General features: G+C 36.3%; 1 protein-coding gene across 4 annotated transcripts in view; it reads left to right on the forward strand.

Annotated features, from left to right (window-relative positions):
* Positions 1-17,359, forward strand: part of ntrk3 (neurotrophic receptor tyrosine kinase 3) — a 347,933-nt gene that overhangs the window by 163,610 nt on the left and 166,964 nt on the right. For 3 of the 4 annotated variants that reach the window (XM_031899231.1, XM_004912649.4, XM_012959558.3), the window contains 7 exons: positions 3,696-3,853; positions 5,790-5,932; positions 7,529-7,670; positions 8,610-8,906; positions 14,258-14,278; positions 14,810-14,877; positions 16,826-16,928. In XM_031899231.1, coding sequence (XP_031755091.1) covers positions 3,696-3,853; positions 5,790-5,932; positions 7,529-7,670; positions 8,610-8,906; positions 14,258-14,278; positions 14,810-14,877; positions 16,826-16,928 — 932 coding nt within the window. The remainder of the gene's footprint in view (positions 1-3,695; positions 3,854-5,789; positions 5,933-7,528; positions 7,671-8,609; positions 8,907-14,257; positions 14,279-14,809; positions 14,878-16,825; positions 16,929-17,359) is intronic. The other variant, XM_031899232.1, reaches the window with a different exon arrangement.

Here is a 17,359-nt window from a genome sequence, read left to right on the forward strand (position 1 = left end):
TCATGCAGTCTTCATTAATTATCAACAGAAATGTAAGACAGCATTATATCCACTTTATTGAGTACCATCATTTAGAGTTAAAGCACTTGCCTCCGTCATGAAGTTTTACTACTGGTAAGGGCATAGATGTGAGCCATCCTGGTAAAACCTGTAGCTATGACAGAAGAAGATCAGCCAGTAATAATAAATCTGCTTTTAGCTGCAGTTGTGTTTAAAGGGGAGGTTTCTTCTTCTCCTCCTCAGTAAAGTGGTATTCTATGTATGAATTAATTTTCTTTTTTTTTTCATGGTCTATGAATTATTTTCCTTTCCGTTGTGCTGCTTAACAGAAAGGAAATTCAAACTTCTGTTGTTTTGCTTGGGTGTATGTCTTGACAATCAGTTTAAAAATCTACCTCAATCAGTCTACCCCATGGGCACGCCATGGTCTTGCATTCTAGCAACTCTATTTCGTTTTACTCTGTGCATTGTAAAGGACTATGAAGGTTTTCATTCAACCAGGTAATGGTATATCTTGTATAAGTAAAGCTAGAGCAACTGGACTTGCTAAGTAACCATTGAAGACATTTCACAACTCATCTGAGCAGCTTCTGAACTTTCATTTGAACTGAAGAAGCTGTTTGGATGAGTAGGGAAATGTTTTCAATGATTACTCAACAAGCCAAGTTGCTCTAGATTTTTATTTATAGTAGATATGTGCATTGAATAGATTCAAAGAAAATGAAAAATCACTGAAAAATACAAATTTTGCAAACATAATTGTTTATATTGCTTTAGTCTACAAGATACTTATAGAAAATGTTCCATGGTAAATTCTTCTAGGCTTTGTCCACAGAAATGGCAATTTTGAGTTGGAGTTTGAAGAGTGGGTGAGACTGATAAAGAAATAACATTTTTGTGTTTGTACATTTTCTGTGCCCTTCATGATTTATTGTGTGCTATCATACTGCACAATAACATGAACATGGAGGCTCAGACTTTTGTCATTCACAGTTTGTTGCAATTACCAATGAGGAAATCATTGCTTAGCTCATCTATGTATTCCTCTTTAACTTATGACCTACAACATATTTCTAGTGTGATGGTTAAAGGGACTCTATGATTTGGGTTCTTGAAAATGAACCAGATGTAATACACAGGAACACATTTGTAGAAGCCAATATAGGATACAAGCTGTGCTGGGGTAAGAAACTCACCTTTTTCCTCATTCTTTCTGCAGTGTTCTTGCTTAGTAGATCACTGCTCCATGACCTGGAAAATTGCTTTTGATGACCTTCTAGAAATGAAAGTTCTCAACTTTATACATCTAACTTCTATCCAAATTTGGAAAAACTTTGAATATGGTTAATGTCATGGCATTCTGTTTTATATATTGGCATAAAATGTACTTATTGCTTTCAATTAAGAAACTATATTTCAGTATTTATTAAAGGTATATCATTGTGTCACGTCGTTATATATTATTATATGAAGGTAGCCATGAGTAAACATATGTTAAAATGTATGCTGTCTGTTTTTTGATAAGTACAATAAAATCAACGATTATATCAATATTTTTTTCCTGATATCGAGTCCATTTTAGTCCATTTCAAATGTAGCTCTACCAACAAAATTTAGAGTTTAATGAAATAATATGGTGAAGGATAAAAATGAGTACCCTGCAATTGAAGTAGGACATCACTATTTTGATGCATGGGCAATCTTAATTAGAACTTAATTAGAATAAAACAGAGGTTTCTGAAGTGACCATAATTTCTTCCTGTATTGATCAGTAGTCCCTTGGGTGTATGGATTTCTACTTCTCTAAATAAATTTAAAATTGAAATAAATGTTTTGGGGAGTAAAGAAACAGATGATGTGATGAAAGGTTTAGGGTTAAATAAGCAAAACCAATGGCTTAGTGTTGACATTGATATGGTGAACCATCTTTAGAATGTATTTAGTGTTTACTTGTTTTGCTTTGCTATTCATGTGTGCTGCCTGCCCTGACCCTAGCCAGAACTAGGATAAAAGCCCACCTGCCATAATGTTGGTTTGTGGGGTTACTTTATGAAAGATCAAACTGGGGAATCCAAAAGGATAACCAGAAGTTTGACCAGCTTTTGGATTAATCGGATTTTAATGAATTTACACATTTATCAAGACTGATAAAGGTTTTAATTCAACAGTATTTAATCCACTGTTTTGAGCAGTTGAATACATTCATTATGTATGGGGTAATAGTGCACAGTGCAACCTGAATCCTTACTCTCCAAAGTGTATCTCGTGCAGCAAAAAAGGATTTGGATGAATTATTCCAGCTTGGAAAATACATTGTTGAAAGTAAAATCCCCAGTAATGTTTTAACTCTCTGTAAAGATTACACAGGAATAATAAATATATCTGTCTTCAGCCATTTGTGCCCTTGATATCTCAACTGTCTATGTCTTAGATAGTGTCCCACTATCAGCTTTTCTAACTTAAGGGAAACACCCTCAGCAGTTTGGGGTTTAAAGCTTTGCTTTGGTTTTAGTCCCTTGAAGACATTGCAGACCCAAAGTATTTATATATTTGGCAGAAAGATGGTTAGCAGGTGAGGTCTCCAGTGTATCCATGGGGTATCTCCCTTGCAGTTAAACGTAAAACACACCTATATTATTTTAAGGAGCCTATATACTGTATATTGTACCTATTTGTTTCTTCCATTAAACAGAGGTCTAGTTAATTTAAAAGCCTTATACATCTGTATTGTACTGCTGTGCATAAATGTGTGCATGAAACAAGTCTTTTGTCACTTCATGCTTTTGGCTGGTTTACACATCAGTATAAGGCCAAATTACAAATAGGGTGGAAGGAGCTGCAACTCCAGGTCTTATTGGTTTAAGAGGACCATACAGCCTTGGGCAAAACTATATTTGCTGGTTTCCTCAATGCTTTGCACTGGGCACACTTTACTTTTTATAGAAATGTGATGCACTTCCATTGGAGAAAGTAAAAAGTGCTCTGAATGGATTAGTCTGTCAACCCCTTCGATCAGAGTACAACTGTAAAAGGGTTTTCTGACTCCTATCAGGGAGAAAGAGACTGGCAAAGGTGCAGCAGTCAAACATGAACCCCCTTCCCACTCAAATGATATATATTATTCACATTGTCCTGTGAACATAACAGTACATACATGACAAGCTGGATGAGAAAGATCACCTGTAAACATTTTATGCCACTATATCTCCATATGTCCCCCTTTTTAACACTCCATTACTTAGAATATGTCCATTAAAATGTGGTCAAAAAGAGTTTATTGTCTAGGGCAAGGACATGCCTACATTTATATAAACATTGTGCTGTCCCTTGACAGCAGTGACCACCAAAAATGTACATCCTTTACTTGCAATAAATCCAATAATTTAATTAAGTGCAAAATCTACTAAATTGCAGTAATTACAAGAAATTAGATGTCCTACTTTATGGCAGAGTGAATACATTTGTGATGCAACTAGCAAATATTTTTTTCTGAAAGAGAATATTATTTGTCTTGACAAACACATTACTCACATTAGCACAACAGCTCGGTCAGAAATACATATAATTAAATGGCAGAGAAAAGCATGCTGGTCCAAATAATCTGCCCATTGAATACATGTAAATGTTTTCATGTATGCCTTCACACTATCTATATCAATAACCATATTTTTTTCCTGTCTTTCTTTCATATTTAGGAGAATAGAAAGGAATCACTTTAACTGCAGCTGTGAGATCCGCTGGATTCAGCTTGGTCAGGCAAAAAATGAAGCAAACTTGAAAAGACAACAGCTCTACTGCATGAATTCAGATGGTGTTGTCATTCCTCTCCAGGAAATGAACATTTCACAGTGTGGTAAGAATAAATATTATGTTTAGCTACTATCACTTTGCTAGCACTGACAACTCTGCAATGATACTGCATTTTTATGAAGACACATTTCCTTTAGGTTTAAGGGCTCATTTACCTTCATGATCCAAAAGCAAGGAGTGCCAGGGAATGCAAGGTGCCCCACAGCCCTATACGTAGTGTCTGCTCCTTTTCAAATACAAGCACTTTACTCTGCGCCCAGCACCAAATTTCCAGCCCCGCTCAAAAGGATTCTTTTTTCACTGTAGGTCGGAGTGTTAGTTCTTTGTGCATGAGCATTAAGAATTGTGAATTTAAGCCCCTTAGCACTCAGTGACCCTGCCTATAGCAAATACTGTATATCTACTGAGATAGAATACTCACAATATAACAATGCTCTAATGAAGACTATTACTATGCAACATGTAGATTTAGTTCTTATTAATGAATTGGTTTCATATACCATTTTATTACATTCCCTTGCTAATATTTTATAGCATTCCATTAGAAAACATTGTTTTATGGTTTATCACATGAAAACTTATGGGCCAATTTGATGAGAAAGACTTACCTCCTAATTTAATTCCAGATTTTCCCATAGAGCCAGATGCAATTAAGCTTATCTCACTGTTTATCACATGAGAACTTTATTGAAGTCTGTGAAGAAAAACTGATTAGGAGAAATGTTTTCTCTCCTCAAATTAAATCTCATCCCTAATTTTCACATAATAGACCATAACATAATGTTTTCTCATGGATTTGAATCTGGTCCAATAACTATTATATCACATATAGTTAATTACAAACTTGTAGAGACGTTTTGTACCTTTTCTCAACAGACAAATAATGTTTATCTGAGCTTTGGCTAAAGTATTATATATAACGATCTAATGTAGCTTTCTTCTTAACCCCGTAACCTTACATTGGTTTCTGGGTCTCTCAAGCATCATTTTTAGGATGCTAGCAACACTGCTATGCAACAAGATCAATAAAATCTCTTCAATTCCGAGTAGTTGTATGCTGTTTTGCATATATTCTTGCAAAGATGTGTTTCAGTTAAAACAGGCTGTATTCTCCTATAAAAGCTGTCTATGAAAAAAGAACATTTGGTTGCATTCCCCTAATCTGCTCTCTGACATTATTAGGTGTAATAAAAATGTCTTGCTGGAAAATGTCCATGGGTCCTTGTGTCAATCAACAGGTTAACTAATTCCCCATGTCCAATGTTTGACAAGCAGTCTTTTTAATTTGCGGCACTAATAAGAGTCATTTGAAGTAATTTTCCACAGTTTCTTATGGCACTGACAATCCTTTATATATTATATATTCCGTTTTACTTGTCTTCCTATGGATTAGCTTCTGTTATCTAGATAAATGGTTCTCATTGCCACTCAGCCTTTAATTCTTCTCTTTATGACAACAGGCGTTTTAGAATATGTGATAAAAATAATCAGCTTAGTAGAACTGATCTCTTACTTTATCTGGAAAAAGAATGTAGTCAAGTCAATGATGATCCTTTATTCTATGAGCGCTTGTTTGTAGCCCCGGAAGCTTTGAATGTAAGCCTTTCATATAAATGGATTCCATGTAGCACTTTCAGGATTAGAAACATGGGAATGTTACATTGATGGTCATATTGCTGGGGCTGATCTTATATACTCTTATCAGTGTAAATGCCAAGATTAAAAATAGCAGCTATCAGGAGAGTGCAGTATAATAACTAAATGGGCCCCTGAGTGTCAAGCTAGGTGCAGAGACAGTACTCAAGAAACATTTTAAATGATTACAGGAATCCATATCTAGAAATAATGAGATTTGCAATGGGATGTTAAACAGTAGTGAGCTGCTGAACTCAGATGATATTTTTTACAAGATGACATAGAACAATGTGACGGTGATGTATTTTATATTCTCATTGACATGATGTTTTCTGTGTGTGCAGACCTTCCTGAGATCAGTGTCAGCCATAGCAGTCTGATAGTGCAAGAAGGAGACAATGCAGTAGTCACTTGCAACGGATCTGGTTCCCCATTACCAGACGTGGACTGGATTGTTACAAATCTCCATTCAATAAACACACATCAGGTAAGAGGCAGAATATGCTGACCAGCATCCAGTAACACAACACCAGGAATTTAATTAAATACACAGAAACTACTGGGAAGTATGGGCAGTATAAGGAGAGCAGGTACAAGCAAAGCAGCTAACAATATAGGGCAATATATTAAAAAGTCAAAAAAAGCCAAAGCTTTTTCTACTTGTGTAATCCCAGAGCTTTTGTTTAGATCAGATGTGTCCAAGCTTAGGCCTATGGGATCCTATATTTTTGCTAAATGCAATTCATATTCATGTTATTCCAGACATTGAAATTTAGTCTTAGCTGGGTAGGATCACATTAGACATTACTAATTTTATGGGAAATTCCGTTTCATTAAACCACCCTCTTGGCTATTGAGTGTAGCATGGAATTATCATCAGTTCCAAATTTTAACATTTAACTCGTATACATTTGTATTTATTTTACCTTTTTACTTTAAAAGAAATCAAAGCGTATTCACAGTGTCATCAAAAATGATTGCCTTAGATATTGCCTTAAGCTAACTTGGGGCCAGGCAAACATTCATGGCCATTTATTAAAAGCAGGCCATAGGTTTTATTAACGCTAATATCAATAGGTTTTATTAAAGATCATTGTTTTCTTAAAATGATTTGGTTGATTGTTTAAATATATATGCAAGGGTTTCTTAGGTCCAGACATGCATTCTACAAATATATAGGGTTTTTTTTTTTTTTGTTTTTTTTAAAGCACATTTCCAGCTTGGCACCCTGTCCTATAAAAACACAAAATAAAGTGGATTTTTATTTTTTTTTCCAACGCCATTTTTGGTAGCCATACAAAACAGTGAACGCCTGTGTTGTTCAGCTGAGTGAACACTGTAGCGTCCTGAATTTTTAATCTCATATCTATATTTTATAGAGGTGGGAGCCTTCTCCAACCCCTTAAGCAAAGTTATCTATGAGAAGGTCATCTTCACACTGTGGCAGCTGTTCCCGGAGGGTGGAATTTGATTTTACAGGAACATCAGTCTAAGTTTGGAAGCACATATCACACAAGTCATTTGGCAAAAGCCATCAATATTTTTTCTCATTATTCATGTTTAATAGCTCCAGATCAATAAGCCATTCATTTAATTTGTGCTTTTGTGTGCATTTTGAATTGCTTTGTACAGATAAAATATAAAAATATCCATAATTATTATTATTATATTCTAGATAGAGAGATAGCTAGGGGCTGTATAGTTTTTTTCCAGTGTACAATACATTGACAAAATAGAGTATGCAAACCAGCTTCAAGGAACATTCTGTTCTAGACTAATTGTATGAATTTTGTGCTATTGTTTAAATGGGAACTTTATTCTTGCAATTATAGAGATAAAAATACAGTTAATGTTGTAAAGGAAATAACTAGGTACAGCAAAGACATTTGTAGAAGCCAATTTCTTTCCTCTGCTGAAATATCCTTTGATGTCATAATGAAAGTGACTTTTGTTCTTTTACAACAGATAACTTCACAGTTTTTCTTCCTTCTTTCTTTTCTTGGTTTGCTTTGTTTCATTTTTAACTTTCTTATTTTTACATATTTCTCTTAATTCCTCACGGACTCGATTATGGCATTTGCAGAGCAATGTCAACTGGACCAACGTGCATTCCATTAACCTGACACTAGTGAATGTCGCACGTGAAGATAATGGCTTCATATTGACCTGTATTGCAGAGAATGTGGTGGGAATGACAAATGCAAGTGTGCCCCTCACTGTGTATTGTAAGTTGGCTGTAAAACAATGACCAGGATAAGATTTACTATTATAGTATAGTAAGATCAAGTAGGACATGTAATTTACAGCAATGCAGAACTTGCTTACTAATAAATGGAGAGCAATGATTATTTAGCAAGCTCTTATACAGTATGACTTTGATGTTCTCTAGAGTCTTACTTAGATGACTACATATAATGACAACATTTTTAATCATCCAAGCTACCACCAGTATGTTATATTAACCATAGTTATTGGCTAAAACCCACAGCAGCTACACTGAATCAGTTACAATAATATTGCCAACCATTTTTTTTTAAACACTGACACATCAGTATTTAGCTGGTTGGACATGTATCAGATTTTCTTGTACAAGTTAAGTGAAATTGGTTGTGGCTTCTTGACATTATCAAAGCCATGAATACAGTATCTGCTACCAATACAAATATGTTTTGAAAGAATCCATCAAGAAGACATCATTAATGCTGGTGGTTTTGGAGGAAAGAACCATAGTTTGTGAGGCTTACAGATTTGCTTCCAAATAGTCCAGTTAAATGAGCTGTAATGTGCCATATCAGATAGATAAAGGGGCATGTACTTATCAGTGTCACAATGAGAAATGTGTCAGATTATTAAAGCTGCACAGAGACATGTAAGCTGTGAAAGAGACAGACTGTACAATAATTAGGACTTTTTGTCAGCTACTACCTCCTTCTCTAAGTTATTTATGCTTATTTCATGTAGTAATTGGTTAGTTTATCACTTTAGTGTGAGCGGAATTCTTTTACCTGAAGTAAAATGATACAAAGAGGCCCCTAAAACTGAACCTAGGGCAGAATAGAGTGACAGGGACATGACTGGGGGACCTGGGGTAAGCAGTTTGTAAAGGAATGATGCATTTTCTTTGTGGTTTAACAATGTAAGTTTTTTATGTCTCATTTTTCTAGTTCCACCCCGGATATTGAGTTTGAAAGAGCCAGTATCGCGGCTTGAGCATTGCATTGAATTTGTGGTACTCGGAAATCCTCCTCCAGTTTTAAACTGGTTCCATAATGGAAAAGCTCTTAGAGAGGTGGATTTCATTCGTACAGAGCTCTACAGACAGGACAATGTTACTGAAGGCTGTCTTCTCTTTAATAAGCCAACACATTATTACAATGGAAATTATACGCTTATGGCCAGTAATAAGCTTGGAGTTGCTAGGCAAACAGTTTATGCTCATTTTTTGGGGCAACCATTTCCAGGTAAGTTAATAAATACACGCACGCGCACACAGACCTATACATATATATATAGATATATCATGAATACATCAGCTTTTATTTGGTCATCACTTGTGCATCCAATGTTTCAGCCCTGCATTGGGTTCTATACGGGTATTATACTGCTCGGTCCGCACTCCCATTAGTCGTTCTCTTTAGTATACTATCACCTGGTGCTGTACATGGTTGTAGCTTGTATCCAATCCCAATGATTATGCGCACTCCTGTTTCTTTTCAGTTCATTAATTATTATTACATTACAACATTTAAAAACATGTTTTTAAATGTTGTAATGTAATAATAATAAATGAACTGAAAAGATATAGGAGTGCGAATAATCATTGGGATAATATATATATATATATATATAATCGTCCAAGAGAGGAATCCGCACTCACAGGTCTTAGGTGAAATCAAACATCTTTATTGAAGAACAAAAACTGACGTTTCGTCCGTCGCTACGGCCTTTCTCAAAGTGAAGTATACAAGATGATACAAACCCACTAAATACAGTGTATGGCGGGAAAATCAAATAAACAAGTGAACGTAACATCCCCCCACGAACGTACAAGACCAAATTTATGGTGCTGTTTATCACAACTGTCTCAGTCCCAGAGTCAATGAAGAAAAAACATGTCTTTTCGTAAGTAGTACCGTATATACTCGAGTATAAGCCGATCCGAATATAAGCCGAGGTACCTAATTTTACCTAAGAAAACTGGAAAAACGTATTGACTCGAGTATAAGCCTAGGGTGGGAAATGAAGCCGCTACTGCTAAGTTTCAATAAATTTTTTATTAAAAGGACACTCAAATGGACTAATTAGTGTAAATCACCGGCACTTGTTACATGAATACATTCTCTGGCCAGAACAGCATTAAGCTGCTAATGTAACTCTGACCAGTTGGCACAGGACTTACTCTACTTTATGGAGCCACAGGGGTCATCATCAACTGGACAGATGTAGACAAAAAAGAGGTGTGGTCAAGTGATCTATATAGATGAGCAATTTGTTTTAACTGGGTCTCCATACTTGTTAGTTGGCAGAGTCCACTGCTTCTGTTACTTTATTAATCACTTTTGGTAGTTAATAGCGGGTGGAGGCTATTCCTGCTGCTGCTATACAAATGACTTTGATTGCTGGCCATAAAATATCACATTAGGAATTTTACATCTAGTCACTGACGGAACTGCAACCTGTCCTGCCCACACACAATACTGCAGATCAGGGCTGTGTTTGCAATCCTTTATCCTTCCTACAGCCATTACTGAACTACAACCAGCATCCTCTAACAACCTAACAGGTTCAGGTGTGGGACTCTGGCCTGTGCCCACCTGGCAGTGGTGCCAGCTAGCTGATATGTATGGAGGGGTCAGAAATACAGCATACATTTATCGTGCTTATTCCAATAAACTTAAAATAACGGGTACTTGTCTCTTACCTGCATAGCAAAGTTTTTGTCTGCCATGAGTTCTGGCAGGACAGTGCCATTGCGTTTGTACCATTTGCGTGTTGAATTTGTACCCTGGGGTTGTTCAGACCTTGGGTGCCGGGACGCCTAACGTGCTATCTGTCCATTCTCGGAACCGGGGATGAAAGGTGCGCATGGAGTGCCATGAGTTCACTCGCGACATCGCTTGGGGGCGGGCGGCGTTTGTACAATCTCGGTACGGGCCAGCGAATCGCACGGGGGCGACGTGCCGAGCGTACGTTCTCTGTTCTGGGCGGAGCTTCACGGGGCCGACGTGCCGTGCTTACATTCTCGGTTGTGAGCGGCGCATCACACGGGGGGGGGGGTTGGGTGCGGCCGACGTGTGTACATTATCGGTACGGCTCGGGGTGTGTGTGCTGTGCCTGCTCAGTGCTCGATGCTCAGACATGTAAGTGCACTTACTACTTGCCTCGAGTATAAGCCGAGGATTCCTTTTTGAGCACATTTTGAGTGCTGGAAAACTCGGCTTATACTCGAGTATATACGGTAAGTAAGTTATATGTTTGTTGCATGACCCCAAATGTTTCAACTCCATAGTGACACAACGATGTTACAAGTATTTAGTCTGATACAACGATGCAATGTGATCTATCGCTCTAGGGCGATGGCAGTGAATTCACAATTTTTTTCTTCATTGACTCTCGGACTGAGACGGTTGTGATAAACAGCACTATAAATTTGGTCTTGTACTATGATATAGTACAAGTTTACTATATTTACTAGTTTATTTACTCTTTGTATTAATTTGTATAGAACTTATTCTTTATTTTGTATAGATGTTTCCGTTTTTTGTATATATTTCTATGCCACTTATGTCACTGACTATTTCATGTTGGGGCTTACGTCACTTACCGGTGTTCGTGGGGGGATGTTACGTTCACTTGTTTATTTGATTTTCCCGCCACTGTATTTAGTGGGTTTGTATCACCTTGTATAGTTCACTTTGAGAAAGGCCGTAGCGACGGCCGAAACGGCAGTTTTTGTTTTTAAATAAAGATGTTTGATTTCATCTAAGACCTGTGAGTGCAGATTCCTCTCTTGGATGATTATTATTTCATGAATTTTTAAGGACTGCACCCAGGCACCCTTACTTCCATTATTGTGAGTGCTGACTTTTTTTCTGATTTATATATATATATATATATATATATATATATATATATATATACATACGTATATATATATAAGGAGAAAAATCGGAAGCCGCACACACAGGACTTATGCAAAAAATAAACTAACTAACTAAGGTCAGTTAAAGGGAAGGTGAATAATTATTAAGGCATCAAAATACAGCAGGCAACTTCTTTACATTTCAAGAGCTTTCATGGAGATAATATTTTTGTTTATTTATTGATGTAAATCAGAAAACTTTTAAGACAAATGTGGAAATGTGGACGAATGTGCATGATGTGCACCATAAATACTGTATATGTATGTTGGAGTCCCTTCCACAGCACCTTTACTATACCACCAGACCTAGTGGCTGTTGGATTATTTTGAAGTTAAATAATATATATTATTGAATCAACAGTTTATTTGATCACATTATTAATAACACAATATGGAAGTATGTAACAGATGCATACCCTGACATATCAGCAGAGAATAACCTACCAGGTATAAATCACAAAATATTTAGTGGTAGAAGCAAAACCTCAGGCTGTCAAATGATGTACACCTATTTTGTCTATAGTTGCTACCCAGGCTGGGGTGCTACCACTTGACAATTAGATAACAAACAATCATTCAATGTATATATTGCATGATATTGACTGAATGCTCCCATAGAAATATGTTAATATAAAGAAGAAAGGAGTCAGGCTAGCTTTCCCTTTCTCTGTGATGCCTTTATGGATGCACAACCCAGGTTAGTTGTATTTTTTTGTCTTGAGCCATCATCCCAAGTATCTTGAGATTTGAGAATTCTGAACTAAATTTGAACCACAAATCTAAGCATTTCAGCTTGTTGTATATAACATAGTATCCCCCCACCCCCAGAATATCAAAGTGCATTTTTTTTCTAACCACAGTCTGGAGCCTAAATCATCAGGCTATATCTCACAGACTATAATCTAGAACATCAGTCTTTGTACCATACATAATCAAATTATATATCCCAAAACATAAATCAATGTGAAATGTGAAATGGAGCAATATACATTGCACAACAGTGCATCAAGCTTCAAAATAAATTCCATTAGAAATGGTGCTATATATAGGCAACATTCATTCAGCTTTCAGAAAATGACTTTCTGACACACGATTTAAATTTTTTTTCCCTTCAAAGGCGGGGTAATGGTTTAGCACAAGAAAGGTTACACATCTTTAGCTATTAGGAACTGTACAAGTGCTCCGAGCACTTCATTTAAAACTTACAGTGCCTTCACCTTTCTCTCAGGAGAAAGGTTCAATAATCATCGGTTAGTGGATGCACTATTGTTATTAGGTTTTTTATTATGGTTCAGTACCTCTGGGCCATACATTAGCGACAGACCAGCCAGGTATTTACTGATTATGTACTGCATAAGAGTGGAAGAGAATAGTATGATGTCTACATGTACTAAAATACAGGTGTGTTTTTTTTAAGTAACTCAATAAAGTTACTTGATAAATGAATTGGTCAAGTTCAATTTGATGAGAAAAATGTATCTCCTAATTCAATTCTAAAATTCCCCCAATACTTTTATTGAGTTTTCATAAGATAAGCTTTTCTTATCAAAATAAATCCAGACCAGTATGTATTTGGCATGTTTTACGTTTTTATATATTCTTATTGTTCCATATTGATGGAAATGTAACCAAATATGTAAATAGACTAGATTGATTAGAAAATTACAGTATTGTATTTATTAACCAGAAACTAGGAAACTAGAAAGTTCCAAATGCCATTTCTAATTCCTGTTGAAACAAGTAATTCTTCATTTTTATATACAGTATATACTTTTACTTGATAGCTAAGCTAGCATGAATCCATTCTGATGGCAAAACAATCCACCTTTTTTATGTATAAATGTTTTTAGTAGCCAAAAGTTATGGTGTTCCACATTATGGAAAAATTCCCTTATCAGGAAACCCAAGATAATGAGCATTCTGGATAATAGATCTCATGCCTGTATTAGTTAAATACAAATAAGTCCTTAAAAAACATGTCCTCAAACAATATGCAATCTGTTTATTTGCACACACAATAAACACTGAGGTATTGAAGATATAGCTTTTTGTTATTGCCATTAGTTAGAGATTTATATCTAAATTTATTACAGACATTTTTTAATCACAATTTATATCAGGGCTGTGTCCTATCAATGATGATGGTTCACTAACTGACCCTATTGGCATCTGATGCTAAAATATATACTATTTTGAAATAGACTGTATCGACCATTTATTTCCCATATATATAGTATGGGACCTATTATCCAGAATGTTTAGGACCTGGGAATTTTCAGATAAGGGATCTCAGTAATTTGGTTATTCATGCCTTAATACTAAAAAATAATTTAAGCATTTAATAAACCCAATAGGATTGTTTTCCCTTCAATAGAGATTAATTATATTTTATCTGGGACTAAGTACAATGTATGGTTTTATTATAACAGAGAAAAAAGAAATTATTTATTTATGAATTATTTGCTTAAAATGGAGTCTATGTAAGACATGTTTGAGACATGTTCCTGTAATTTGGAGCTTTCTGGATAATGGGTTTCCGGATAACAGATCCTATACCTGTACTGTTTATCCTCATATTTTACCTAGTTAACAACCACTGCATAGAAAATATCTTTACACTTTTCTTTGTCTTTACTTCTGTAATTTGCTTGTCTGTGCTTTTTTTTGCAGAGACTGATTACTTCTTTTCAGGTAAGCTTACACCCATTCCATTTTCTAGGCAAACTGGGTTGCATTATACATATAACAGTGAATAAGACTGAAAGGCCTGTACTCTTAATGCCACATGGCTAATAGATCATGTTGACAGGAAAGCCAAAGGGGATATGACACAGAAATCACACTACTCACCAACATATGCATTCCACTAAGGACTGTGGTATTTATTAGTAACCTTCTTCTGTGTTAATGAAATGCACGTCTCTTAGGTCCCTGCAACAGCACAGATAAATAATAACTAAATGTTATACTATATGATTTCTCCTGAATAAATAACAACATGTCCACCTTTGGATATTTCTAAATAGTAGTAGGATGTCTTCAATCCTCTTAGGACTTTTTTTTTTTTACAATGAGACATGTCCCCAGGTAGAGAAGAACCGTTGTATGTCTGCTCGTATCCAATTATCTGAACTCTGATATAAAAATAGCAAGCGCCCTTTTAAGAAAGATACATGTAAGGAGTATAATAACGTATTGCTCACTGTGTTATTTTTGTTTCAGTAGCAGATTTTGGAAGTCCCACGCCGCCTATCAGTGTGACTCATAAGCCAGAAGAGGACACGTTTGGTGTAAGTTGTATTTTCATGTCTACAGAAAACACAGTTTCTCTTCTCAGTTTAAACTATTTAATATGATGCTCCCAAATCAACACCTTATATTAAAATAATATAGAACAATAAAACAGCACCAGTTATAATGCTGGATGTGTTGTGCACCATTGTTTTACTTAATGGATCTAGCCAGTTGTGCAACTATAGAGAAAGCAAGTCGTGGGGGGGCTCGGGTAACAGGTGAGCCTGGACTGTGGGATCTGCTTCCTCTGCATCGGCGAAAAACTCCCTCTTCCCCAGCAGGTGAGAGACACCAATGGAGATTAGGCTTTCGTAGGGATCTCTGTGCACTGGGCCCCTGCAAAAATGTTTTTTTTTGGGGAGGGGGGGGGGGCTGGTGCACACTAGCTATGCCACTGTGTGACACTTATGTCAATTGATGCATATCAGTAGGGTATATTGTTTTAAGACTGCAAATAAAAAGAAAATATGTGATGCAGCCACCAAGGGGCACATTTACTAACCCACGAACGGGCCGAATGCATCCGATTGCGTTTTTTTCGTAATGATCGGTAATTTTGCGATTTTTTTCGGCGTCTTTACGATTTTTGCGTAAAAACGTGAGTTTTTCGGCGTCTTTACGAAAGTTGCGCAAAGTCGCGATTTTTTCGTAGCGTTAACACTTGCGCGCAAAGTCGCGCCTTTTTCGTAGCGTTAAAACTTAAAAGGCGCGACGTTTCGCGCAAGTTTTAACGCTACGAAAAAATCGCGACTTTGCGCAACTTTCATAAAGACGCCGAAAAACTCACGTTTTTACGCAAAAATCGTAAAGACGCCGGAAAAATCGCAAAAAATACGAAAAAGTCGCAAAATGTTCGTTTCCAATCTGAATTTTTCCAATTCGGATTCGAAATCGTGTCTTAGTAAATCAGCCCCTAGAGATGATTGTGCCAAATATTGTACATTTAAAATGTAGGTAAAACACAGAGAAGTCCAAAGATAGCTACAGAGCTGCACCTGGAAGCAGTGACCCTCCCCAGGAGACAGCATACATTAATAACCAGCAGTGCTCTAATGACTCCAGGTTTAAATGGATTTTAAAGTATTGTTTGCATAATATTAGTATTTTCAAAAGCCGGCAATTAAATGTAATGAAAGCAATTCATTTACAAAGGAAGTGCAATGTGTAAAGTACATTCTTTGGATGCAAATCACCTTGTTTAGCTTTACCCACGATGCAGTGTTTTCCCCCAGATTTCCAAGGTCATGGGGTGGCAAATAATCAGCATTCTTTGACAAATTGCAGTTCACAGTTTTCTACATGTTTTTGTGCGTAAATAATGTCAATTCTGGCTCACTAACAGCATGAGCATCTAATTCACTGGTGGAAGTCAGTTGCATGTAGTCTTAACCCACAAAGGAAGTCTGAAGCATGTGTAGATGCAACCGGGAAAGTGTACACTGAAATTACCAGGATTTTTAATGCTTACATTCCACGACTCACTTGCACCCAGTGGGCTATGTATTAATCAATTCCGTAACAAGATGCTAAAGAGCATGTATAATTTAAAGGACTTGTGACTAGCATCATAGCACACACAGCTTGCATTCATATTGCACAGAAAGCAGAGAATTACAACATTCCAGAAAGACGGTTTTGCCTATGTTATATTTGATTCCTTTACATCTAATACATGTATGTACTATACCATTTCCTATTTTTTAATAGATGTGTAAAGCTTTCTTGGAAAGTATGTAAAATACAAAGTGGCATACTCGCCATTACTTGATATCTTCCTTCCTATATACTTCAGTGGGCTATGCCTAGTCCATCAAATGCCAATTGCCAATTATTTTGGCATAAATTCCTGTATACTATACCTTCATATTAGCATACATATCTAGTTATTTTAGTGCCATTTACTATAATAGTAAATGTGTTTTATTTTTTCAAATTTTTCTGCAGGTATCTATAGCAGTTGGATTAGCAGCATTTGCATGTGTCCTGTTGGTTGTTCTCTTCATTGTAATTAATAAGTATGGACGACGTTCAAAATTTGGAATGAAAGGTAGGACTGATAAGTCTTGGCTGCTAAATGTGATGGTTTCAAATACTCTTGTATTTAAATTATTTTTATGCAAGTTAAATGGATACTATCAATCTTTTACTTAAGGTCTTATTAACCTTGACAAGAATTTATCCTTTTTTGAAAACATACACCCCACCCCATAACTTTTCTAACTGTGAAAAAATGAATGGGGATATGAATACCCCAGAATACCCCAGAAGCAAGAGTACTAATGGGCTCAAATACACATCCCTTAATGCTCATTCAGAAAGCACTTGCATCGGGTACATAACTTCCCTCTGCAACTTGTACTGGATTAAAATTCAGTGCAAAGTACAAAGCCTCCTCAAGCACGAAGCAGCTGCGTTACTACTACTAGGGCAGTCGGTAAGTACAGTACTTTTGCACCCTTTGCACACTAGTGCCCCCTA

This window comes from Xenopus tropicalis, chromosome 3 (genome assembly GCF_000004195.4).
Source record: "Xenopus tropicalis strain Nigerian chromosome 3, UCB_Xtro_10.0, whole genome shotgun sequence".
In the NCBI taxonomy this organism is placed as follows: domain Eukaryota; kingdom Metazoa; phylum Chordata; class Amphibia; order Anura; family Pipidae; genus Xenopus; species Xenopus tropicalis.